General features: G+C 42.3%; 2 protein-coding genes across 8 annotated transcripts in view; one reads left to right on the forward strand and one right to left on the reverse strand.

The window, feature by feature from the left end:
* Window positions 1–17,862, reverse strand: part of LOC109478278 (cGMP-dependent protein kinase 1-like) — a 48,254-nt gene extending 30,392 nt beyond the window's left edge. For 3 of the 6 annotated variants that reach the window (XM_019779742.1, XM_019779741.1, XM_019779738.1), the window contains exons 1-3: window positions 17,767–17,862; window positions 17,164–17,285; window positions 1,329–1,682 (exon numbers count right to left, since the gene is read on the reverse strand). In XM_019779742.1, coding sequence (XP_019635301.1) covers window positions 1,329–1,682; window positions 17,164–17,285; window positions 17,767–17,778 — 488 coding nt within the window. In that variant the 5' untranslated portion in view covers window positions 17,779–17,862. Of the gene's footprint in view, window positions 1–1,328; window positions 1,683–2,008; window positions 2,049–2,639; window positions 3,117–10,043; window positions 10,145–17,163; window positions 17,286–17,766 lie in introns of those variants that run through there. The other 3 variants (XM_019779739.1, XM_019779740.1, XM_019779743.1) reach the window with 3 other exon arrangements.
* On the forward strand, window positions 17,852–24,368 carry LOC109478281 (U4/U6.U5 tri-snRNP-associated protein 2-like). Of its 2 annotated transcripts, XM_019779746.1 has the most exons (17): window positions 17,852–17,938; window positions 18,284–18,358; window positions 18,575–18,638; window positions 18,837–18,931; window positions 19,246–19,382; window positions 19,806–20,062; window positions 20,384–20,505; window positions 20,730–20,807; window positions 20,999–21,066; window positions 21,391–21,421; window positions 21,830–21,853; window positions 22,417–22,559; window positions 22,710–22,790; window positions 22,962–23,023; window positions 23,202–23,349; window positions 23,703–23,789; window positions 23,927–24,368. In XM_019779746.1, the coding sequence occupies exons 1-17, from the start codon at window positions 17,899–17,901 to the stop codon at window positions 23,981–23,983; spliced, it is 1,569 nt and encodes a 522-aa protein (XP_019635305.1). In that variant the 5' UTR covers window positions 17,852–17,898; the 3' UTR covers window positions 23,984–24,368. The 2 variants fall into 2 exon arrangements, with proteins under 2 accessions (XP_019635305.1, XP_019635306.1); XM_019779747.1 differs by lacking the exon at window positions 21,830–21,853.
* The last annotated feature ends 7 nt before the right edge of the window (window positions 24,369–24,375 follow it).

Consider the following 24,375-nt stretch of genomic DNA (forward strand, 5'->3'; position numbering starts at 1 on the left):
CAGCAACAAATCCTCACTGATTTGTTTTTTTATAGTATGGGCAAAATTTCCCAGTACAAGTGGACAACAAAATCTTCATTTTAGAGGAAAAGCAACAAAGTTTAGCTGCTAGTATTAGCTGCAAAAGTATATGTAGTTTTATAAAATGCATTTAGTATCCAAAATTGCAAGGACAAAATCACTGTCATGTTAATTAGATTTGCTACTTTCAATCAATTCAGCAACTTCTAGAATGTTTACTCCAAAAACAACACAGGAAATATCCAGAATAAAGACAGAAAAACAGCTCTAAATAAACTGTTGTCTTTCTGTCACCAGCAGAAACTGTTTGTTGTTATTTCCTTCCAGGGTCCCTGATCAGGTAAAGTGTGGAAAAGCTGCTGTAAGCCTGGTTCATTAAGGATTATGTAAAACAGATTTCATACTAAGTAATATGCCTGATGTACATTGATTAAATCTAGTGATGAGACTGAAGGAGCATGGGTATTAGGCCAGATCAATTCCATCTCTTAGTTCTTCATTTTTTAATCAGGAAAAAAATGATGCAGGTAAATTTGAGAACAAAGAATGTATTTGGTGTCACCAAAGTAAGTATGAATGGTATAGTGTTGAAAGAAATTTGAACTCACAAAAAAAGAACATGAAACAGAAAATTTTGGAACCTAGACATTAAATTTGTGTGGCCCAAAGAAAAATGAATCACATATGTCATTAGTTCTGACTAAGATCATTTGTCCACTTAATGAGACGAAAATTGAACATCCCAGCCCCATGTAATATGCTGTAGCTGCTCATGAATTAGACATCACGATTTCCACAAAGTCATTGAGTGGTTTGACCTATCATGAAATAAAGCCTAAGGTAACATTTATATTTTTCTGAGCTTCCTCATTTGGGATGACATTTTCATAATGCACAGGATATCAGCACCAAATCATGACGGCCAAAAATAAAAATTAAAGAATGTCGAGAATATTAACCGCTACTCAGAAAATCCTGTCGGAAATTGAAATTATCAATTATCTTAATAGATGCAAAATGATCTAATGTAGAGATGCATATCACTATACAGAGGTGTTTTGAAGTGTAGCTGAATGTCCCTGGAGCCATGTGTGCGGGGATATTTTTATACACATGTCTGATTACTTCCTCCGCAGTCACACTGCGTCAGAGAGGAATAAAAAAAAACGCGTTGCCTAGCAACGATTGGTAGCGGTGTAACACGTCGAAAAATGTCGACGTAAATATCTAAAAATCCAAGGGGAAAACAGACATTTTCGGAGATTCTTATTACGATTCACAAAAGATAAAAAAATATAACATCATACCTTTGATCTTTGGGTACTCTCGGCAGGTCTTTGGTGGCGTTAGTGTCCGAGACGGACTCTCCGGACACTCCGAACTTGACCCCGATCCTGCCGGCCCGTTTGTTGTCATGTTGCTGGCCGTGCATGCCGAGACCCTCGTGGATAGGCGGTAACATGGTCCCTTGTAGGCGGGAGCTAGGCGCCGCCTTCCCCCGAGCGGTCTGCTGCTGCAGCACGTCGGTCAGCTTCTTCACCTCCAGCCGCAGTTTCTCCAGCTCCGCGTCCTTCTCCGCCACCATGTTCTTGTAGGCGTCCAGCTCCTGCGCTAAGCGGCGGATCTCCGCATCTTTGCCGCGGCTCTGCTCCTGCAGCTCGCTGTGGGGGGAGAGATAAGTCACACCGTTGGTCCCCGTCGGAGAAACCTTCCCCGTCGACTCCACGTTCCCTTTAAACCCGCCGTTCCCCATGTTTCTTTTCTTCTTGAACATGAACGCAGGGCGGGCACGGTTTGCCCTACCGTTGCCGCGACACCCGCGCACAGCCTACAAGGCGCGACGCGTGGATGTATGATAAATAACACGCTCTACCCTCCCTGGTGACTAAAAAGGCTCGCAGCTTTAGCTTGCGAGGTCGGCTGTGAAGATACGCACAGTACAAACGCGCATCGCTCTGACTGCGCGGGGAAATTATTAGTCACCCACCAGGACACCGTCACTTCTCAGCAAGGGGTGCCAGGTTAAGGGCACAAAAATGACCTTGCTTTTTGTCCGCGCTAAACATATTATAACAGCATCCCTTTAAAAAGGCCGACAGTGGTAACACGTGTTGACTTTTTGCCAGTGAAAAATGCTTGAGCTAAAATATACAAATCTTTAAAAAAACATATGTATAGTCACTTTTATAATGTAATTACGTGCCAAAACTAGATTGATGTCATATGAATGTAAAGTGATGTTTTTATTTAATGACCGTAGACAGTGAGAGCCATATGTGTTAGGTCAGTACATTACAACACCACGGAACACACACTGTAGCCGCACAATCAACTGCCATACAAATAATACTGCAATCATTTTGACTGAAAAAAAAGGAGTGTAGTCGCTTTACAACTTGTATTTCTAATAGTTTTTTTTATCAAACGTACCCCTAAAAGTATAAATGGAATATTCAAACAACAGACCAATGTTATCGCAAGGGGCAAAAGTCCAAGGATCGATCGACATTGTAACAATTTTTAACCCCTGAAAACAAAGCATTTTGTCCACCTGAAAGCCAAGAAAAACAACGCCAGGCTTAGACAGGTTTATAAAGTGGATATAAAACGTGACTTACGCCGGGTTCCATAGGGTATGTTGTTGACTAGTGCTGAGACAATTGCCCATACTTCCAAGGAGACGGGTCCAACACGTACACGGTGATATCAGGGCGTATTTTTAGACCGTTGTTTCCGCGTGTCAAAGTCTGTGAGACCGCGCCGACCAAAGTACGAATGCACGCCCTTAACCTACGGGACTGTCCTAAACCCGTTACAGCCGAGAGGGACAGATATCGCACGTGGACCGGCGGGGTGACATGCTCTACCGCACTGTTGCTGACAGCCTGTCTTGTTGGGGCGGTTCTAAAAGCTCCTCCAGTCCATGGATCCTACACCTGTTTTGCCCGTACCATCCGCAGAAATAAGCCCTTAAATTGCACCGCTGGCCGCGCCTGTAGCGCCGGTCGACGCGCTAACGAACAATTTCTCCAACCTCCCTGCGTGGTTTTCGCTGCAAACACTTTCAAGGCCCTCCGGCCGCGCGGGTTTCACACCTGTTTGATCAAGGCGTTTTGCCCGGTATTGAACTTTGAGTTCCCTTTGGTCAAACACTTCTCCTTGCGCCACTCCTCATATCCGCGTTGCTAGGCTGATACTGAGAGAGATAATACTAAATACACGTCCCGTGCGGACTCGTAAGTCTCTCCCATTCCACCGTCTATCAGGACCAGAGTTTTGCATAGGAAATGGATGTCACGTAAGAGATCTAGATAGGAACGTTATAACGAGGATGTGGGTACACATCGCCAATAAATCTGGCGACATCATTAAGTACTATATAACGTACGAAAATAGAACGGAGTATTTGCTACGGTTGAAGGGCCGTTTCTAAGCGTGGGCGACGAAAGCCACGATTACATGATTGGTGAAAATGGACAAGCAGACAAGAGGGGGATCAGAGTTAATCGAAGCGCTACAGCCAATAACTATGATGCCCTCTGGCTCTGGACGGCCAAGAGTCTAACCTCTGTGGCAGAAAACGGCCGCTGCGGTCGCATAAGAACTGCGCCCTCAGGCGGCTTTCTTATGAACTGCCTCGTTAATATTGCAGGGCAGACGAAACCTATTAATGAGAAATTGCAGAAGACAATGGCTTCTATGGAACTTTGACAGCTTCAAATAGACCTCATCATTAACGACTGAAAACGACTCGACCAAGGGCGTTTGAATCTCTAATAAATAAATGAATAAATAAATAAATCGATACATTGGTAGATGCCTCGCGTATAATGGCTCAATCATTTAGCAACGCGATAAGATATACTCCAGGGCCCTAACGGCATCTTATTTAGACATTAGGCTCTTGAAGACCCACTTTCTGCGCTCAAACGCCTACAGATTACTTTGAAAAGCTCCCAAGTTGGTTCCCTCCCATGGGTATTGCTGCCGGCGCCAAGCAATTATAGGAGGTTAAATATAGAATTTCAAACGCGCCCTGTACGGGTGGTGGGCGAATTTCCGGGAATTGAGACATGCCTTTAGGAAGTTTAATAAATGAAAAGGGCATCTTCACTTTTCTTCCAGCCCTTTCGTTTAAAGAATTGCTCGCGGTTAAAAGAGTTGGGAGACTTTTGACACTTCGTTGGTCTATGGCCAAGCTTAGAAATGAAAGAGGTCGTACTTTTGAATATATACAGTGTAGTCGTTCCAAAGTTATTAGGTTTACCGAAGGAAAAAATAGTTTTTGCTCTGTTTCCTCCTCTTTTTCTACAAACTAATGAGGTCAATGACCTGAACCAGACGTCTGTCACCATGGTTACAAGTGTTGGGTAACATCATGTTGCAATTTTATAGCAGGAAGGATTTAGACTCCTGTCTGACCATATATGAATGTGTTTGAGTAAGAATTCATAGAGCAGACCATATGCAATGATAAACATTGTGCATTTTCGTTGCAAATGTTATATTTTTAGTTAGAGATGGATCTGTAACTCCCAGAGGCCAGGATGTCTTCAAAATCACCGAACTACAAAAAGAAAACACAGACAGCACGGAATCATTGATCGTGCGAGAAGATTTCATACGCCGTTGATTGTTGAAGGGCTTGTCGCGGCGTGCGGTTCGATCATTATCTTCAAATACTTCATATGCAACAGCTTGACTAACTATCTCCCAATCCAACCATATTAAAGACGCTATCTTTGACTATCATCAAAGCAGACTCAAAATGAGCAAACCATTCCTGCGGTTCAACAGTGTGTTAGAACTTCTGAAAATTGGCAGTTTTCTTTGTAACAAATAATACTTCACAGCACCAATGAAATTGCGGCACTTTTCTTCATTTCCATCGAGTTTTCGATCACTGAATATCTTCTTGATTTACTAGAAACCCGGAGGGCATGTACGTTAGATCCGCAAGAGTGTATCTTTACGTAACTTAAAATCCTCTCCATGCGTACGTGTCTAAAGTTGATATCATAGCCACATTTCTCCAGTAAATGATGTAACGTTTTAGTCCCCGTCCCTTTAAGTTGCTCTTAAGAACAAAAAGGAAAGAAAAAGAGATCGCCATTGTATCAAGCCAGTAGGATTGGGAGACGCGGGTTTTTGAATTGAAAACATTTTCTTCAATGTAGTATATCTTAATAGAATCTTAGAATAAATATTATTCACAGTAAGATACTGCTCCAAGTTACTACAGTGTTTGCAGCAGTAGAGTCTGGCATACATTTTAAGCTTTGCCGGGAGGTTGATTCGTTCCTGAAATATTGCTATGGCTGAAAGATCGCTGTATTTTTCTTTGCATGAAATTCCTTTTAGAAACGGATGTAGTTCCATCAGATAGCCCGCCGTTCTGCCGAGACCCGTGCCAACGGCATTACACGGTCTTCTAGCGATTCACACACAGGTGTATGATGAAGAATGTGAGGCCATTTCTCTTGATTTATCTTCTGAGACCAAAGAGGACGCTAAAAAGAAGCGAGGAAACGTGCCCAGTCGTGGGGAACGAATGTGAAAGATTGTAGAGGATTTTGTGCATCAATAAGGCAGTTGGTAGCCGCACAGAAATATAGCAGAAAAAGACGGATGCATTAAGGATAGAAGGAACTCACGTAGAAAGGTCCGTAGAAGTGTTCCAAGAGAAGAAAAATACAGGCAAAAAAAGATTAAAAAAAGACTACCTAAGAGCAGCTAAGTACTTTGACATTTGTTCTTGTTGTTCATCTAAATTCTTGTGATAACTAACGGCTCGGAAACCCGCACTGGCGCCGCGTGCGTAACACCCTGCCGGCGGCGATCTCATTTCTCCCGTTCGAGTTCATTGGCTTCCCACGCTTGTTTTCTCCCGCAGAAACCAATTTAGCCACGACTAGGAGGTGGAATCAATTAAACTCATCCCCGCGGAAGCCACTTGATGTAGTTTAAAGCTGTAAGGTCCGGGAGTACCGGCGGTTTGATAGCGAGTGGGGACGGGAAGGTTCTATAACTGGTGGGTACAATTTACGAGGGTGTTTGAATGTGGGCGTCTGCGTTGGCAAGATAAAATTTTAGAGCAGCCCCTGGATTACAGTAGCTAAGCGCGTAGAGTGGTACTTTGGTCTTTTCGTATCCTTCTGGACATTCTTAAAATGTTTTCCTTGTAAATTTCAAGGTGAACAGTCTATGACCATGTCTAGATAATGCACATTCCTTCTGTCCAGAGCGCCATGGGACCTGCGTGGGCGATACGTGGGAATTCCGCTAGGGGCGCGATTACTCGGTAATCAGGATAGAAAACAAAGGTGGGTGAAAAAGGTTAGATTTTATGCCACACGAGTGCCACCATGCCAACCAAGGACATTCTATATCGAAAGCTTCTTGCACCAACAGATCGAAAAATGAACGCAGTGGCGCACGATGCATTCCAATCACAAAATGATATCAGTTGCCTTTTTATCACATCTTGTAATTCGCAGGGATTTATATATATTTTAAAGTATCTACATTAAAAGTTTTATTAATCTCAGCAGTGCTCGTGTAAACATTCGACACCGAAGGCTGGCGACTACCTGTCTGCTTCAAGTCCCCTGGCGAGTGAAGGAATAATTCCACAAAACGTACCTTACGACCTGGCGAAAGACAAGGTCAAACATATTACTTTTGCTACCAATTTGTTCGTCCCAAGAATGTTTTGTAAACCAGATTCAGAATTCTATATATGATGTTCAGATTGTGCAACATTGCAATTGGAGCCCTGTAGAATATTGCTTGCAGCGTGGGGCATGTGGAGAAATCCTAAATAGATTATCATCGCCTTCAAACTGATCAAAGCGTTGAAACCCTGTTCTTATTTGCAATTAATTTAAGGTAACGTCACGCAAGACTTTTATAATGGTGGAGTCTGTATGCTACAGTCGTCGCGAAAATGAGAGAGGGGGCAAAATAACTCCCTGTTATGAAAAAGTCCCTGGGTAACCTAGTGATTGGAGCGGGTTTTCTTCGGGGCTGCTGAAGCTCTTCCCTGCGCGGTTCCTCAGGTAGGTGTTTCACAGCGGGAGTTAGGTAATTAGGCCAGACTCTATTAGCAAAGCTCCTACCAGGCGCTCTGTTGTACTGAGCGGGGAAAAAGCTATTAGAGCCCCGAAGACAGCCTGCCCCAACCACGTTAGTCCCTGGGCCGTCGCCAAAATATTGACGAGAATAAAGACAAACCTATTAAGTTACCGCACACAGTCGGGAATAGAAGTAATTCTTCTTAAACCGTCCCTTAAGAGACGCTTGGGAGGTTTGGGTAATCGAAGACATCAATTATGTATAAGAAGCAATCTAATCGACACGATGATTAAGTTCTTGGCTCGCTCCCGTTGACAACCTATTAACTGAAACCGGAATAGAAAAAAAAAACTCATGACATAGTCAATAAACGTTTCTAACGTTCTTGTAATCCTTTTTCTTGTAATATCTCTTTCTATCCATTTTGTCATCGTCTTTTCTTAGCACGCAGTGACTGATCTAAAGACAACCGTTATACATGGTGGTTTGCTGTGAAACTCAAAGTGCACACGCCCAAAATCAAAATACGAAATACTCTTGAGCACGGCCGTGGGTGACCCCGCAGAATTGGCATTCATAGATTTTAAAGGGCAACATATGCAGAAATGTTTCGGGCTTTCAACATTAATACATCTCAGCGGTATCAAAATCTCAACCTCACAATTACGACGAGCAGAATCGGCGTGATCATAAAATCGTTTCACGTCCACCGCGCGACCCATAATTGTGGCTGCATTCGTGACCGATTGAAGGTTCTAGTTGATTACTGCAATTTGTTCTCTCCCAAATCCCTGTGATGTTGTTACGGAGCTGGCAGCCTGCCAAGGGGGAAACATAAAACACGCATTAACACGTGTCAGGGGAAGGCAGGCCGTCGCGTTGCGGGAAAACTCATCAAAGGTATCCAATGCAGTTTTTAGGGCTGGGAAACCCCATTCTTCAAAGCCAATCTCTTATCTACACAGTGAGTTGAAACCACACTGTCCTAATGTATATTGACCCTCATGGAGCAAAAATTCCCAAAATTCTGACGGAAAATGGTTACTAGAAGGGCCCTGGCCTGATTTTTCGGGTACTACCCCGAACATAAAGGACTCATATTGGGGCTTGTTTCTGCAGTTTTAAACGCCAAAGTATGAAATTCTGACTCAAATAATGTTAAGCAGTATGTGTCAATATCACAAAGGTTGCCTTATTCAGAATATTTCAATTTTGCTGCCCTGAAATCGCATTAGGACGGACAAGACGGTAACAATGCATTTGCGAAGTTATCGTCCGATTGGAAATACATCCCTGGGGGATCATGTATGAAATATATTACCAACATACCGTTAATGTCGTAACATTCAAACGCCTGCACACCCCGTGCACATATAAACCGTCTTGGCCCGCAATTACGATTTTGCCCCCGTAAAATCTGCTTGGACTATAAAACGCCTGTTGAATGCTGAACAGAACTTTAAATGAATGTCACCTTGCTGTAACATGTCCCATTTTAATGGCAGGTATACGTAGTACTCATTTTGAAGATTCAAAATCCAGACGTTCTTCTGAAGTACTATAGAAAATTACTGGGGGACACTTGGCCTTCATTTTGCTGACAATATCCACATACCAAATATCATAAAGATTCATTCACAGCTTCTCGAGTTATGCTATCCACAAATCCGCGACCAATACCACAAAGGGTACCGAAAATAAACGTCTAGCACCTGTTCTCACTCCCGGTATCTATATCTAGTACAGTACCCCCGCTGAGGCGTCCTCGGTTTATATGACTTATACTATCGATTTTTTTATCGGGACGAATACATCTTTTGCCATAAGGCCACAGCAAGTTAAGTTTTATGCATGGCATTTTCCACAGACTCCAAATCTAATGCTACAAAAAACAAGGCGGGCCAAAAAAAAAACAAGATTCCTACATTTTTAAATTTTGGAATCATCAACCTTGTTAAACAAGAAATGAGACCTATACTGCACTGTTTACTGTCAACTATTACAACATCCATTTGTCACTAAAAAAACTTTGAAAAATTAAATTTTTCAATCATTGTACAGATGGGTTTGATTCATTGGGAACATCATATATACACTGCCACCATCACCCCCCCCCCCCCATCGAGCGAAAATTAATGCGCTCGTCATGTCATCCATAAAAATTATTTGCTGTGGCGTACATCTTTCGCCATAACATTAACAACTAATACATACATAACTGAGATTCTACAAAGGGGGCCCTTTTTAGACGTCTATGTAGACACATCTTGTAGAAAACAGCTGGAGAAAGTTCTGTCGTCGCCACATCCTATCTATATGCTTTAATGAACCACAGTGACTGTGAATGCTTTGTATAGTGCGCTTCATAAGATTACTTTAACCAATATACGCCGCCGGCGGACGCATTTTTCAAGTACGTAGCAATGTCTTATCCCTAACAAGTCAAAACTATGTTATCTATGATGAATTGTAGCAATGCCATGTTGGTTGTTCGATCAATATATCCTTTGTCATATGAAAGCCGTTTAAGTTAAAAATCCACCTTGCTAGTGCCGTCTATCGGTGTTTTTAATTCAGCAATTTAGGCATCTTCTATGTAGATATGAGCGGCGACGATAATGATGATATGTAAATAAACGTTGCCTATTTTTTTATTCCAATATTTCATGACTAATCATGGTGACGGCACACTCAAGTTATATCAATTTATTTTATGCCGCCACCAACGCAGAGGACGAATACAGGACAGGGTAATACTCATTTCCACTTGAGTTAAGTGAGGAAAGTCGTGTAACGTGCCTTTCCCAAGGGTACACGATCGGTGGCATGTAAGGACTCAAACCCGGGACCTCTTGGTTCCGAGTCGAGCACTCACGACCCCACAAATTACCTAAATTCATATACCATTTCATTGATGACTATGAAAACTGGAGTATACAAATACTCACTTCGACTTGAAGCCAGTGGTGCGCATGGGAACGAGAACGCGCCTTCTCCTATTGGCTGTGGGCTTGTCCATCTTTTCAAAGTTTTCATACAATCAGTTATATCCAAAAATACAAGAGGCATTAGTCGGACTGACTGGATTCGTCTCAAGAAGCAGAAAACACAAACCGTTTCTTAGTAGTTACGAGCTGCTACAGGGAAGTTATTGACAGTAAATGGACTATGTACCTCGACCTTAAACTCACACTAGCAACCAATCAACATCAAAGCGAGGAGCGATTTTATGATCGGCTGTTTACGACAAGGTGAAGAAGATTTATGGAGGGTCGCCAGACTGTAAATTTGCAGGTAGATAAGAATAGATTTGTGTTATCGTTTAAGAACAAAGCTAATTGATAAACACCCGTGGAGAATTGTGAATGTCAACAAGTGTCAGTAGCCTGGCGTTTAGGGTCACTGTAGGGTCACTGATGGCGATATTGCATCAGAGTGGTCTTTAATTTGTACGTATTTCGAGGTTTGTTCATTTTTGTATTGTCTCCACAGGACTTGGCAACAACAACCATTTGTCATGGACGGGTTGTTAATAAGATACCCGCGGTGGCGACAGCATTTGTGGTTGCTGCCAATTAACTCAGTCTGCACATAATAGTGTGTCTCCTATGTCTGTTTGTGATTTACAGGTAAACCACGTGCAGCGCGCTTTCTAGTTGGTACAAACTACGTCATCAGCATGGCGTGCAGCAGACGACCAACGATTTCATCCTCTACTAGACGTTCTAGCGTCGTTTAGGGAAGTCCAATTAAGTAAACTTAAACTGTACTTCATTGGGTACATTTCTGTTAAATGCCCATAATAAAAAAAAATAGCCGCCGTTCTTTTCTTCAGTTATCCTCTTTGAAAGATTTTAACACAAACGCACTTGCAGTTCCAGAATGGAATGATAGGGGCGGAAACTTACATCACTTCATCCCTGCGTCAAAAGCTACTTCCCATCCCAAAATCCCCCAAATCGGGAACCCAGCATGTCAGCAGAAAATTAAAAAAAAGAAGGAATTTCTGCTGCAGTACTAAGGAAAGCCGTTAGGGGGACTAAAATCGGCCTTTACCTTTGTATTCCTAAGGCCTACCTTACCCACATACCAAATATCAGCATGATCCGTCCGTGATTGCTGGCCAAAAATACCCGAAAACACAGACAAAAACACAGACATGCCAAAACAGTACCTCCATTTTTCACGGAGGTAACAATCGCGTAGTAATAGTGTCCGAAGCTCCTTGCGAAAACTAAGAATTTATAACACATCAATCAAGCTAGGCCAGTCTAGTAAACTTTACGGAAGCTTCTATGTCAAACACGACGGGAGGCGGCCAGGTTGCCAAAACACACGTCTATTTTTGGCAGGGGGTCAACAGACTGACATGAAGCAGGCAGTGGTGTCTGTTGTACTATGATCTGGTCTAGCCTCCCGTGCAGACTTTTCTAGCGGCCTGCGTTTGCTTCCGTGAGCGCGGCGGTTTCTTTTCATGGGGCAGCCTGTATCTAATCTCCAAGCAGATTCTAGGGTGCCAAAAAGACACTATCAAATTGGCCAGGCAGTATCCATTGGCGGGGGTAGCGAAAAAAAAAACAAAAAACGGGCCATATATAAAAAGGTAACGATCTTCCCCCATCAACCTCTGCTTGGAGAGAAGCCTGTATCGACGTCGACCGCCTTGAGCTATTACCCCCGATACAGCCGAATTCTGAGCTGGAATGCTGGTCCGACAGTAGCCTCTACTAGGATTCAATGGCAATTGGCACGAGTAGAAATTGGCTAGATGGACAGATGCCAAGAGAGATAGTCCGCTATAGGAGTAGTTTGCGGCTCAACTGTACACCTTTAGCGGACTAACTCACCTGACATGTCCATCTATTTGGCCAATTTCTACTCTTCCAGTGGCCTCTAAAGCCTGGTAGAGGCTAGTCCGCCAGGTCACATGCCAAACGTGTCGGCCAACAGGTCACGTTCGATGTGCGATCGATTTTCTTTGTGACATAACGTTTCGCAAGGCTTTGTCAGAATACTAGTACAAATGTATACCGCAGATGATTCTAAGGCAGGCTTTTCCTAACCTCCAAGCAGATGTTTCGGTGGCCACAAAAGACAGTATCAAATTGGCCAAGGCAGTAGCCATTAGCCAGACAGTATGGGGTGTCCAATGGATACTGCCTTGGCTAATTTATACTGCCTTGGCCACTTTGATACTGCCTTTTGCGGCCACCGAAACATCTGCTTGGAGACTAGACTTTTCCGTCACGAGACAGCTGAGTTCCGCACGACACACCCACGACTGTCCTGAAAACGTCCTCTACGAAACCGTTGCAAACCTGTTGTACGTCGAATGTGACAGCGCCCTAACAAAGCCTTGCCGGTATAGCACGAAAAGACGGTAAGCAAAGATGACTGATTTAGCGTACACGTAAGTATCACATGACGTTACCATAATGATAACGTCCAGTCTGTATAGTGTTTCTGCAGTATTAAATCAAGTCGCCACAGGCTCTCGGTAAAATGAGTTCAACTTTAAGAAGGACAAGCTTATATATGTATTTAAAACAACGTATTGGAAAAGTCCTTGTGGAAATAAACTAATGCAGTCTGGATCTCTTGCACGATCCGTACATTTGATAACCTTAAAGTCTTACAGTGTGAGCGAACTACAGCCCCACGCATTCAACTGACGAACCCCCAGAACACAGGTATCAACTTGGGAAGGCCTTTATTACCTTACAAGACTGGTGTACAGGATGGATACATGTAATCCTGTTATTTACATCGATCAGCTCATCTGGAATAGAACACTATTAATTTTACACCGCCCATCTTCGGTCTCCCGCGAGGCCCGGCTTGGAAGAAAGACTAGCAGATAAAAGCAAACCTAATTTTCCCCTCCTTTGAAGGTCGCCGCTAAGTCCACTTCTTCCAGGAAAATCGATTTTTGTAACAAGATGAAAATATTGCACAAAGACCGCGGAGCAGCTGAAAAGTAATAGCAGCCAATGTAGCGGAAAGACGCGATCTAAAGAGATATGCGTTATTACCGCTACACTGATTTCATCAAGATATCTCCAATACCTGACGCTTAGTCCCCTATAAGTCTTCTTAAGAAGTGGGGTTCGCGTTAGCGTGCATGTGAGGGGGTGAACTTGAACAAGGAGTGTTCGTTGGAACCAAGAAGCCCCCTGGACTGAAGGACGGCGCCTAACCGACTACTGCGAAGAAAATTTACGCGCGAAAGGGGAGGGGGGAATCACCCGATGCGCGGCGGCTTGACAAACAGCAGCTAGCCGCGTGACATTGACTCTCACTACAGGTAATTATCGTGACGAACGTTGGTTAACCTACCGCCCGGCAGACGCTACTTCGCGGGAGATCAGCTGAGACTGTTCCCTTACGGACAACATCGGATTCTCCATGTCCTTCTCCTGAAGAGCCAGACAGACGTTCTCGATCACCCAGTCGTGAGCTCCGCTCCGCTACGTCCGTAATGGTAGGCAATAATCCCCGCGCCGCACCGACGCCTAATCACACACGCGACAGTGATGCAGTGCTTTCATGTACGGATAAATACAGACGTATTCCTCGGAGGGAACCCACTCGTCAAACATGGCGGGCTCGGCACAGGTGCCTCCTTCGTGACTCAATCAGATGGTGCCCGTCGCTAATTCAAAACCGTCGTCGCACGTGGCCTGTGCCCAAGGGCGCATTAAACAGCCGTCTACCGTGTACAGGACGCGTTCATTAGAGTCTCAAGAATCGATGCGACAAAAGAATGAAGCGGGGAACAACAAGTGACACAAAATGTAATTATACAACGTCCTCAAGGATAATCCAAACATTTAGAAGTGGACGAGACTGCGCAGGTCGAGAGAAGCAAACATTCAAATCGTAACGGTTTTAGTTGCTAAGGGCTACGTTCACGTAACCAGCCAGACGGTAGATGACACGATTTAAAGCGTGTCAGACAGAACCATACAAACAGTAGCGTTCGCTCCAAACGGCCTGTGTCAAGGTGCCATTGCAAGGGTAAAGCATCGCTACCGTAATCTTTGACGTGTCAGCGTGTGTTACATATTATGGTATACGCGCTTAACTCGAACACATGGATCGTAAATGGGCTTTAACATGCACTTAACAATTTGACCAGGTAATGATTAACGAACTGTCAACTTCTACAGTTCCAAATGAGGATAGATTGGGATAATATAAGAACGTATAGTAGTAGTAGGGAAATAAACATGTTGTGAACCTCATACTAGAGGAGTTCTACCCATTAGGTAATTGTGAATGTGCGTGTGGACAAGCTGTTGCGACATTTGTGCAACAGCTGGTGTTGAGATGTGCATTGTTTGCTTTATCATAATTAATATCCAAGCTGATGTGAGTCAGCCACTGGATGAGAAAACAGGTATCATGCTCTCGATTCAGAGACAGAACAGATCATGCTAGGATAGTTACTATGAAATTATGGTTTGTGTCTGATCCCTTCTGGAGGGTCTGCATGCCCTTTTTCGTTAACCGTTATGGGCTATTTTAATTTACCGTTAATCGTTGCCGGCCCGCTCTAATTTAACGTTAAGCGTTATTAGTATATTCCTCGTGAAGCGTTATTGGTCGTTTTAATTCAACGTAAAACGTTATTTGTCATCCTAAATTCAGCGTTAAGCGTTAATGAATAATTCTTCGTTACGCCTAATTTTGCCTTTCAAAGTGCAGAAAAATGCGTCATTGAAGGTTCAAAATACAAAATTTCCCGGGGGAGAATGCCCCCGGACCCCCCTACATTGCTCGCGCATTTGGCGCTCGACTCGCGCTTCTGCGCTCGGTCTCTTCGGCTCTAGCCAGAACCAGCTTTCCTGTCAATTTCCGGAAGTTTGCGGAGAGTTACAGAATTTTTTAAAAAGAATCCGTCAACCTTGACAGGCAAATTAACAAAAATCTTGAGTAAAATATGAAAACATCAGAAGGACCGACAAACACTCTCAACACCATAATTTGCCTCTCAAATGTGCGTTTTTGAAGGCTTAAAAAATCCTAAATTTCCCGGGGGAGCATTCCCCCGGACCCCCCTAGATTACGACGCTCCCTTCTCAAAATCCACTGGGCAGACTGAAAAAATGCAAGCTGGCTGACGTCGACTCGGACTCCCCTTTATTTGTGGACGCACTCGAGGACCAGGGCATGTGGGGAACACAGGGTACACATACCTTTAATGCGTGCTTCATTACATGTAAGATCTACGTAATTTTGTCAGTGATCACCTTTTCTCACAAAGCGAGATACCAAATCCAGTGCAGCTCGAACGAAAAAAAGTCTGTCAATTTACCGTTAAGCGTTGCCGACCGTCCTGAATTTACCGTTAAGCGTTATCGGCCCTGCTGAATTCACCGTTAACCGTTGCCAGGACCCCCCCATGCAGACCCTCCTTCTGGTCTAAATACATGTACATGTACAGGGATAGTTATATGGCGATGTCAGCCTGTAGTTTAGACAATACAAGATAGGGGGCTCTCTTCACAAAGTAGTATATTACTTGACAGTAATATTCTTGTGATCAATAACTAACGGCAGGGGGAAATATCAATACCTTTTCCCATTGTATTACAGTCTTCAGCACAATATCTATCCCTTATCGGTATTTATTGCATATGAACATGATTATACATTTCATATTTGTTGAAAAGCACAAGCATTTGTCTTCATGTCTATTACAAAACTTTCTTGCCTTGTCACTATAATTTGCTGTCCTTTATCTCAGTTTTGCCATTAACTTTGAATTATCTAGACTTAATGAGTTAAATTCTAACTTGTGTCTTAAAAGTTAGTCTACTACTTTCAATCGTTTGGAAGGACTTCTTTCTTCAGAGACAACCACATGTGATTAACTCTCTCTGAAATCTCCTTCAGTTTTGCAGCATTTGTGCAGAGTGATGTCAGAGCTTGCAGTCTCTCTATCTCTGTCAACGCTGCCTTCTGCCAGTATTCAACGTCATCATCTAAAAAGGAGTTGCTGAGCATGGGAGTGTTCCCGAGGTGTCTCTGTACACCGGCTGTACTAATCTCTGTCTCACTACCTACTGATACCATCTCTACTGGTGTTAACATGTACGGGATGGTAGAGCCATCGCCTAACACACAATCTATTGCTACTGGGTTTCCAGTCTGGATGGTGTGCTGTTGTAGGAAGCTGGAGGCAACATTAGGCCTGGAGCAGGTTTCTTCATCACTTACATCATCTAATTCATTGTCATAACCCAGGTTAATAGAATTAAGTCCACCTCCAACCATAGCTTGTGTAGTCATGGTATCTCTAGGGTCGGTGATGGGGAAATCCTCCATGGACCCAAGGTAGTCGTGCTCTTCTAGATCAATGATTCTTGCCTGATCTTCTTTGAGTTTGAACTTAAATCTCCAAACATGGTTCTGAATGTCTTTAATGAGTGGGTAGTACCTACGGTCGGTGTGGAAAGGACGTACCACGGCATTTTCTAACAGTTCTTCTGTGCAGGCTGTGAGGTACTGTTGCACATCGTGGACATCGCTGATGCCTGCTTGTACAAGCTGCCCTATTTTGGAGATGAGGGCAGGGTGAACTTTCTGGACACAGCCTGCTGCCTCACCGAGAGGGTGGTCTGAATGAGCCTCTGGCAGTGGAACCCTGATGTGATACCTCATCACTGGAGGTGAAGCTTTTCCGCTTCTCAAATCATCCGTCAGACGATTCACGCACCTTTTACGTAACAATGCCTTCTGACTAGACGTTGGCAAGGGGCCTTGCTCCGTAACACCAACAGAGTAGTCAAGGAAAATGCGGATCTCTCGAACATGAATCTCTGCTTTGCACATGGACCTTCCAAAAGTGGCCTTTCCACTCCTTTTGTTCAACTGGTTGAAATAGAATCATTGGAATGAGTCTTGCAAATAAGAGTACTGCATGATACATATACATTATACAAAGCTGTTTAGCATCAAATGTAGTAATATTTTGTATATAAAGTATCAAATGTATATCAAGTTTTATTTTTCATAACTTGAGTCCAGATACACACAAAATCGTTTTATCAAAGAAACACCTACCTGTGGTTTTTTCTTAGCACTGATGAACATACAGTGGTGATGCCTGGTGCCTGCCATGATGAAGGGTGTGTCTGTGTCGGGGATGGGAACCTTGCCAGAGTTGGACGACCACACAATACGTTCTGAGAATCAATAGGTTACAAAGTCTTATATTGCAAATTGAGTTAGAATTTTTTTCCCAATACAAAGTTAGTTTGGGGATGGCTCATTTTACGTTATTTTGCAGATTGTTATCAAGCCTCAGCAAAAGCTGAGCTTGGTGCACAAACTAATACATTTGTACCTGATTAATATGTTTTTGCCGTATCTATTTCCAAGATTCCTGAATCAGATCTGATATACACAAATCTTTACCATACATCCACAGTGTTGCTATCTTTCTCTGTGAGACTGGAAGTCAGTAAAGCCGTATATTTTGGACTGGTTATTACATAGTTTTATACTTTACTAGTATATTACGTATATTTTAGACTGTACTAGCAAATAAAGGGGTGAAGTCTGCCATCTCTGATAATTTGCCTTTTTGTACAAAACGTTGATCATAATCAGAGATGAAACAACAACTAGTAAATTCTATTTCAATAGGATTGAAAGTTGTCGCACCTTCCCCGGCATAGCGCGGTAACCTCCCTCCCGAGCTGAGGACAGGTTTTGGCCTGGAGTCGTACTTGGCTCTCGAGGTGGACGACCGGAGAGGGAACCCGGTACACCCCGCTCTGTCAAAGTCCTCCAGAAATGCGTCTAGCTGCGCTTTCCCGTCAACATAACCAGTCACGTACGAGCCTTGCCGTTCTGCTGACTGTAGATAGTGAGATATAACCTTTGAAATGTTGCTGGAAACGATATTTTCTGTCAGAGTTTCCGTTTCAAAACGTTCGTCTGATCCCGCGTCCGCCATGATGGCAGGTCAGAGGTTACTGACCTGCTGTAGTAGCCACAACAGAAAAACGCAAAACTGAAAACCCAAGAGTAAAGGGTCGCCTAGAGCAAAAATGCTACAAAAATTTTCTTTTCATACAGACAAAAATAAAATGCATTCTATATCAGTTAGTTTTGTTTGGGTATTGCTATCCATGTTATCTTTCCAGAAATGTTCTCTGTTTCTTTTCATTTGATGCAGTGTTGGTGAAAATGGCGGCCGCCGTGAAGAGAAAATATTCCGACTCGGACGATGAGGAAGAAAACGAGCCTACCCGTAAGTTTATCTTTGTCTATATGATTGGATGCATGTCAGGATATCACAGACGTTGCTATGCTCGCAACAATGTAGTCAAAAGTTGCATTGCAGTAGTTATTTTGCATATATTTCAGTGATGGGGAGGGGGGCGCTCAACGTTGAAAAGAAAGAAGTCAGGTCTTTTGTCCAGTATTACTTCATAACTATAGCCTTGCCTTCACTTTCTGACTACAGGTAGGGTCCGCGGAGGGAGTGATGCCAGAAGTCGGCACTGCCCCTACCTGGACACCATCAACAGGTCAGCTGTCATTGTATTTCAATTTCATACATTTATGTGCGCGTGTGTGTGTGTGTACATGATATAATTTATATGGCCATATAGCTGTAACTGTGTTTTATTGTTTGTTTCCAGTGTGCAGTTGAGAAAGATGTGAAGTTCACTTAGTTTCTTGTTAAGAGAATGTTGAAGTCACTAATAATGATCTGTTTTTTGTAGGAGTTTACTTGACTTTGACTTTGAGAAGCTGTGTTCTGTCTCCCTGTCCCACCTGAACGTGTATGCCTGCCTGGTGTGTGGCAAGTACTTCCAAGGTAGGCAGCAGTTCCATACAGCATCCTATTGATCTATTGTAACTGTTTTGAAATTACATTCTGTTTGATTCTAAGCATTAATTTGTAGTTTGTTGTGTGAGATTTTTTAGTGGCTTTAGTCAGTAAAGTTTCAAGCAAATTTAAGGCTGCTTCGTATACAGGTATACAGCATTAGTAGTACCTCTTGGTCTGTCTGACTGATAGCTAAGTGTAGCACACAATTGTTCAGTGTCTCCAGCCAATACTGTCTGCAAGTATATATACATGTACCTTTATCAAGACTCCTGTTAATTTTTCCCCTTGTATTTTTGCAGGAAGAGGCCAGAAGTCCCATGCCTACACCCACAGTGTGCAGGTGGATCACCATGTGTTCCTTAACCTCCACACTCTCAAGTTCTACTGTTTACCTGACAACTATGAGGTCATTGACTCTTCCCTGGATGACATAAAGGTACAATGTACTACAAATGTATAACCTATTAATTACAAAAGATGAGAGGAGACATTTATAAATTATTGTGATGTCATGTTTGGGTAGGCCTTGGCCAAAGGAACAAGTGGTAAAGTTTTGAAGGATCTAGCATGCTATGCTGCCTTTTCTTTACATGGTTCTCTGGATAACTTTTGCTATCTTTACTTGTCAGGGCTAGTTAAATGTTCCAAACCAAAAGTAACATACCAGCTTCACTCCATGTGCCTGCAAAGCTGGTGTGTTATGCCAAAGGGCAGTTATACTGGCTATACAGATAGATACCTTGAGTTTGATACTTGAACAGGATCTCCTTGCATCCCCTACATGTACGTTTAGTTAATTTTGGTGTGTCCACGTATGAATACTAATACACTGTACATGTATACCCTTTCTTCCCTGTAGTATGTGTTGAACCCAACCTTCACAACAGACCACATTGAGCAGCTGGATGGGTCCTCCAAGCTGTCCCGTGCGTACGACAGCACCATGTACCTGCCGGGGATTGTGGGTCTCAACAACATCAAAGCCAATGACTACTGTAACGTGGTGCTGCAGGCCCTGTCACATGTCAGTCCGCTCAGGGACTACTTTCTTCAGGAGGAGAATTACAAGGACATCAAGCGACCTCCAGGGGATATTATGTTCCTTATTGTACAGAGGTAATATGAGAGGGAAACGTCAAAATGTAAAATCTGTATAGACAAATTAATGTCAAACACAAGATTTAAGTCACAAAATCCAGTAACAAAAAGCATGTCCATGTACAAGAGATGAAAAACCTTGGAAAAAGACAAACTTAGACACATGAATCACCATAGAGGAACATAAAGCTGGAGATAACAGGTGTAACAGGCTGAGCTGTACCCCTAGCCAGAATGTATCCTGATCGTGGGTACATTCTGGCCTGCTACACCAGCTCTAACATAGCAAGTAGTTTGTAAGTACCCCTGTAGTTATAGGAGTATTTGACACTTGTGTAGGTTTGGAGAACTGATGAGGAAACTGTGGAACCCTCGGAACTTCAAGGCCCACGTCAGCCCTCATGAGATGCTGCAGGCTGTGGTACTCTGCAGCAAGAAAAGGTTCCAGATCACTGAACAAGGTACGAATGTTAAGATGAAGATATTGATGTCTATGTTGGACACAAAATGGTGTCAGAAGTGGGATATATTAACATGGAATGGTGTGTGTGTGTGTGTGTTCTGTAACTGTACTTAATTCTACAACAGGTACTTATCTTGTGTAATGCACAATGAGATGGATAAGGTACAGACATGTAGTTAGTTTATTGATGAATAATGTTATTGTTTTCTTCTGCCACGCCAGGTGACCCCATAGACTTTCTATCATGGTTCCTGAACGCCATGCATGCCTCACTGGGTGGCAACAAGAAAGTCATGTCAAGTGAGTGTGTACTCTAGCAGTTGTAAACATGCTCCTGTCTGTAGCAAATTTCCTTACTCCCTTCCCTAAAGTTCATCTATCCCTAACTACTTTTGTTATGTCCAAGCCCTACACATTTTCCCTCTACTACTGTGCTTCATTTTAAAGTGTTTCAGTATGCATGAATATAACTTTGTTACATGGTATTCCAGGTTCAGTCGGTAAGGTGTTCCGTGGAACAATGAAGATCTACTCAAGACAACTCATCACCAAAGATGATGTAAGTCCTGTAAACAAATAAGATATGGAAGCAAAAACATTTTCTGTAGTGTATATACAAACTGTGGTTATCAGTAAGTCTTAGAACACAATAGATGTTGAAAATAGTGGTTATGCTTTGACCTTTTGGATCAATGTGCTAAAAAGATTATACATGTATTTGTTTTAAATATGGGTACAACGTATCTTTCGATCACTGCCTGTGGATGATTGTGATTAGAAAATACATTTACATGATAACGTATCATAATACACAGTAACTGTATACTTAGTAGTGAGTATGAAGCTACATGTAACTGTAGACATTTTTGTTACTTTTGACTAGACTGGTGAGGCCAAAGTATCAGAGGGATCAGGTTAGTGTGTATTTTCCTATGTTTCTGCTTTTTATTTAATATTTGTATACATGTGAGGGAAATGCAAGCAGACACAATTTAAAGTATAAAATTTACTGTGTGTGTTCCCCCCGAATCAGTTGTTAAAATTCTTACATATGAATTACATGTATGATCAGGCCCATTCTGGTTCAGAAAAGAACTTCTTGATATCAATTAACAGAAATAATGAAAGATTTTGAGGATTTTGTCAATTTTCTTACTCTTATGAGAAAAAAATAGAATTGGGCTGTTTTAGTACATGTTTATACTGTCAAGAGTTAATGGTTCTGAAAGGGAAACAAAATACATTTTGTATTGTCATTCCTTTAGCCCTTGCAATGGTTTGTTCATTAAAATGATTTTGTCTCATTCATGATTGTGTTCTAGAAAAAGAAGCTGAAAAAGGGCCAGGTTTGTAGATGTCTGTTATTTCCCTACACTAGGACTGAATGTTTCATCTCTTTTTCAAGCAGTCTGTCATGACAATGTTAAATGCAACAATCAAACTTGATAACTAACCTGGGTGGGGGCCGTTGCATAATTTGTTTGGCATACGCATTTTATGAAAATGTAGCATGGCATGATCTTTTGAACATGAAAATTACTATCTAAAAGTACACGAAAATTATTATCTAAAAGTGTCTATTCTTAACCACTGTTTTATTTATTTATGTCTTAAAATGGCCTGAAAACATTGAAAAAATTTTGCAATTCCACATCCTGCATTTTTCTGGCTTGTTTCGAGGAAACATCCTCTTGGCAGCTCATCAACATGATCTTTTAAACCATTTTTGATTGCTACTCTGTGAATTTGTTGAACATTTTGGATTGTTACTAACAAATGTGTGCTTTGAATAACTCTTTAATTCATCATTTCCTTATCTGTAATGTTGCTGTGCTAAAACACATTGACATTTGCACAGATTTACCATCAGCCAAGTTATCCATGTTTTCTATAATTTCATCTTCTGTAGAGACTGTGACGACATCACCCTTCATGTACCTGACCCTTGACCTGCCCCCGCCGCCGCTGTTCCAGGACGAATACGAGCAGAACATCATCCCGCAGGTGCCGCTCGCAAACCTGCTCGCCAAGTTCAACGGGGAAACCGAGAAGGTTGAAATTCATTGATGTTTTGAATCATCTAATTTGCAGCATTTCTACAAGAAGACCATACAAGAGCTTTGTGTTGTAAGAATTTGGTGAAGAATTACCATAGGATAATGATTGTAATCAGTTGAATATTTGACTTCTACACACATCCAGGAGTACAAGTCTTACAAAGACTCCACCCTGAAGAGGTTTGAACTAACCAGGCTGCCTCCTTATCTCATCCTCTATGTGAAGGTAAGGCTACCCCAAATATTCCTGCTTAAAGTTTTTCAAGCACAGTAACACATTGTGGAGAAAAAGACAACCATATCAGGACATTTTCAAAATCAAACTTCAGAAGTGATCATTATTAAGCTGCTTGTCACACACTGCTATGTAGTTACGTTGATTTTATTTTCTGTGCAGCGGTTCACCAAGAACAACTTCTACGTGGAGAAAAATCCAACCATCGTCACCTTCCCAGTCAAGTAAGTAGAGAACTAGTATTTTTGGTATACCGGTAGTTGCCCTTGTTTTTATTTTCAGAATGCCACAAGCAGGTCTTATCTATCATAAATTTCTTTCATGTATTGGGGGTATAGCCCCTTCAATTCTTGAGGAATATGATGCAAACATTTCAAAAGATACATATTTTTTTTATTTCAGGAACATTGATTTGAGGGAATACCTGTCTAAGGACCCAGAGATCCAGAAGAAGCACCCCAACACGACCTATGACCTGATAGCTAACATTGTTCATGATGGGTTGCCTGGAGCAGGCAAGGGAACCTACAGAGTCCACATCTATCACAAGGTTTGCTGGTTTTTGTACTGTAAACTATAAACTCATTGCATTGCAAGCAACAGATTTTCCTTTAGCATTGCATTAGTCTTCAAGTGGGAAGGTGTTCATGTATCTGTTTCTTCAAGACCAATCTATACCTGTGTTCAGCGATAGCCTACCAGCGACGAAGGGATGTCTCCTCGACAGTTTGGCGCAAGTCTGAACTTTCAAAATAATCCCATTGTAGAGAAATTCAACGAGATTCTGGGGTAGAAAAATAGCCACCTAAAGAAAAGTTTTGCAAAACCCAGCGTTCTGATTGGCCGGTGCGGTCACGTGGGAGGGTTCCACCACCGCCTGAATCTATTCTTTCTATACCACAGGGTTCAGGCCAGTGGTATGAGATGCAGGATCTCCATGTAGCCGACATCTTACCTCAGATGATCACCTTGTCAGAGTCTTACATACAGGTATGCTTTCTTCTACATGAACAAGACATTCATACACAGTATACCTAAAGATCATGTTTCTCAGTTAAAGGCTTCTGAAAGTAATGATTTTCATCAATTCTTGAGAGAAAAACTTTTCTTCCTTTTTCATTTCCCAGATATGGGAGCTGAGGAAAGACCAGACGTCAGACGCAGACATCACTGCAGACTCCTGATGTCAGCATGATGACTTTTTATAGATAAAATGCCATAGATTAAGGTCTTAGGATATCTGATTGGTTAAGAGGGAGCAAACTACAATCTCTCATTGGTTAGAAATGGACCAATCACTGTTTATATAAGACACTGACAGTTAGGGCATAAACATTTCTGAGTGTAAGTGTAAAGGCAAGAGTCTTCAATAAAGTCTAATCAACTACATGTACTAGTATACTGTTCAATGTAGTTTACAGACTATTTAAATGATTCGCGCGCACGTGTACTACATGTACTGTACTTCATCTTTTACATACATGTATTGTATCAATGATGTATTATGCCAAATTTCCTGACATTGTGGTGATATAAAAACCTGAGAAGAGAATTATGGTATTATTTTCTGGAAGGT

Source organism: Branchiostoma belcheri, unplaced genomic scaffold (genome assembly GCF_001625305.1).
Source record: "Branchiostoma belcheri isolate BF01 breed outbred unplaced genomic scaffold, Haploidv18h27 scaffold43, whole genome shotgun sequence".
Classification (NCBI taxonomy): Eukaryota; Metazoa; Chordata; class Leptocardii; order Amphioxiformes; family Branchiostomatidae; genus Branchiostoma; species Branchiostoma belcheri.

Excerpts from the sequence above, each read along its gene's own strand:
- LOC109478281 (XM_019779746.1), top strand. The coding sequence starts at position 17,899 with ATGCGTCTAGCTGCGCTTTCCCGTCAACATAACCAGTCAC. Across the intron at positions 18,932-19,245 it reads GTGTGGCAAGTACTTCCAAG|GAAGAGGCCAGAAGTCCCAT; the intron begins GTAGGCAGCAGT and ends GTATTTTTGCAG. Across the intron at positions 21,422-21,829 it reads CAAAGTATCAGAGGGATCAG|AAAAAGAAGCTGAAAAAGGG; the intron begins GTTAGTGTGTAT and ends ATTGTGTTCTAG.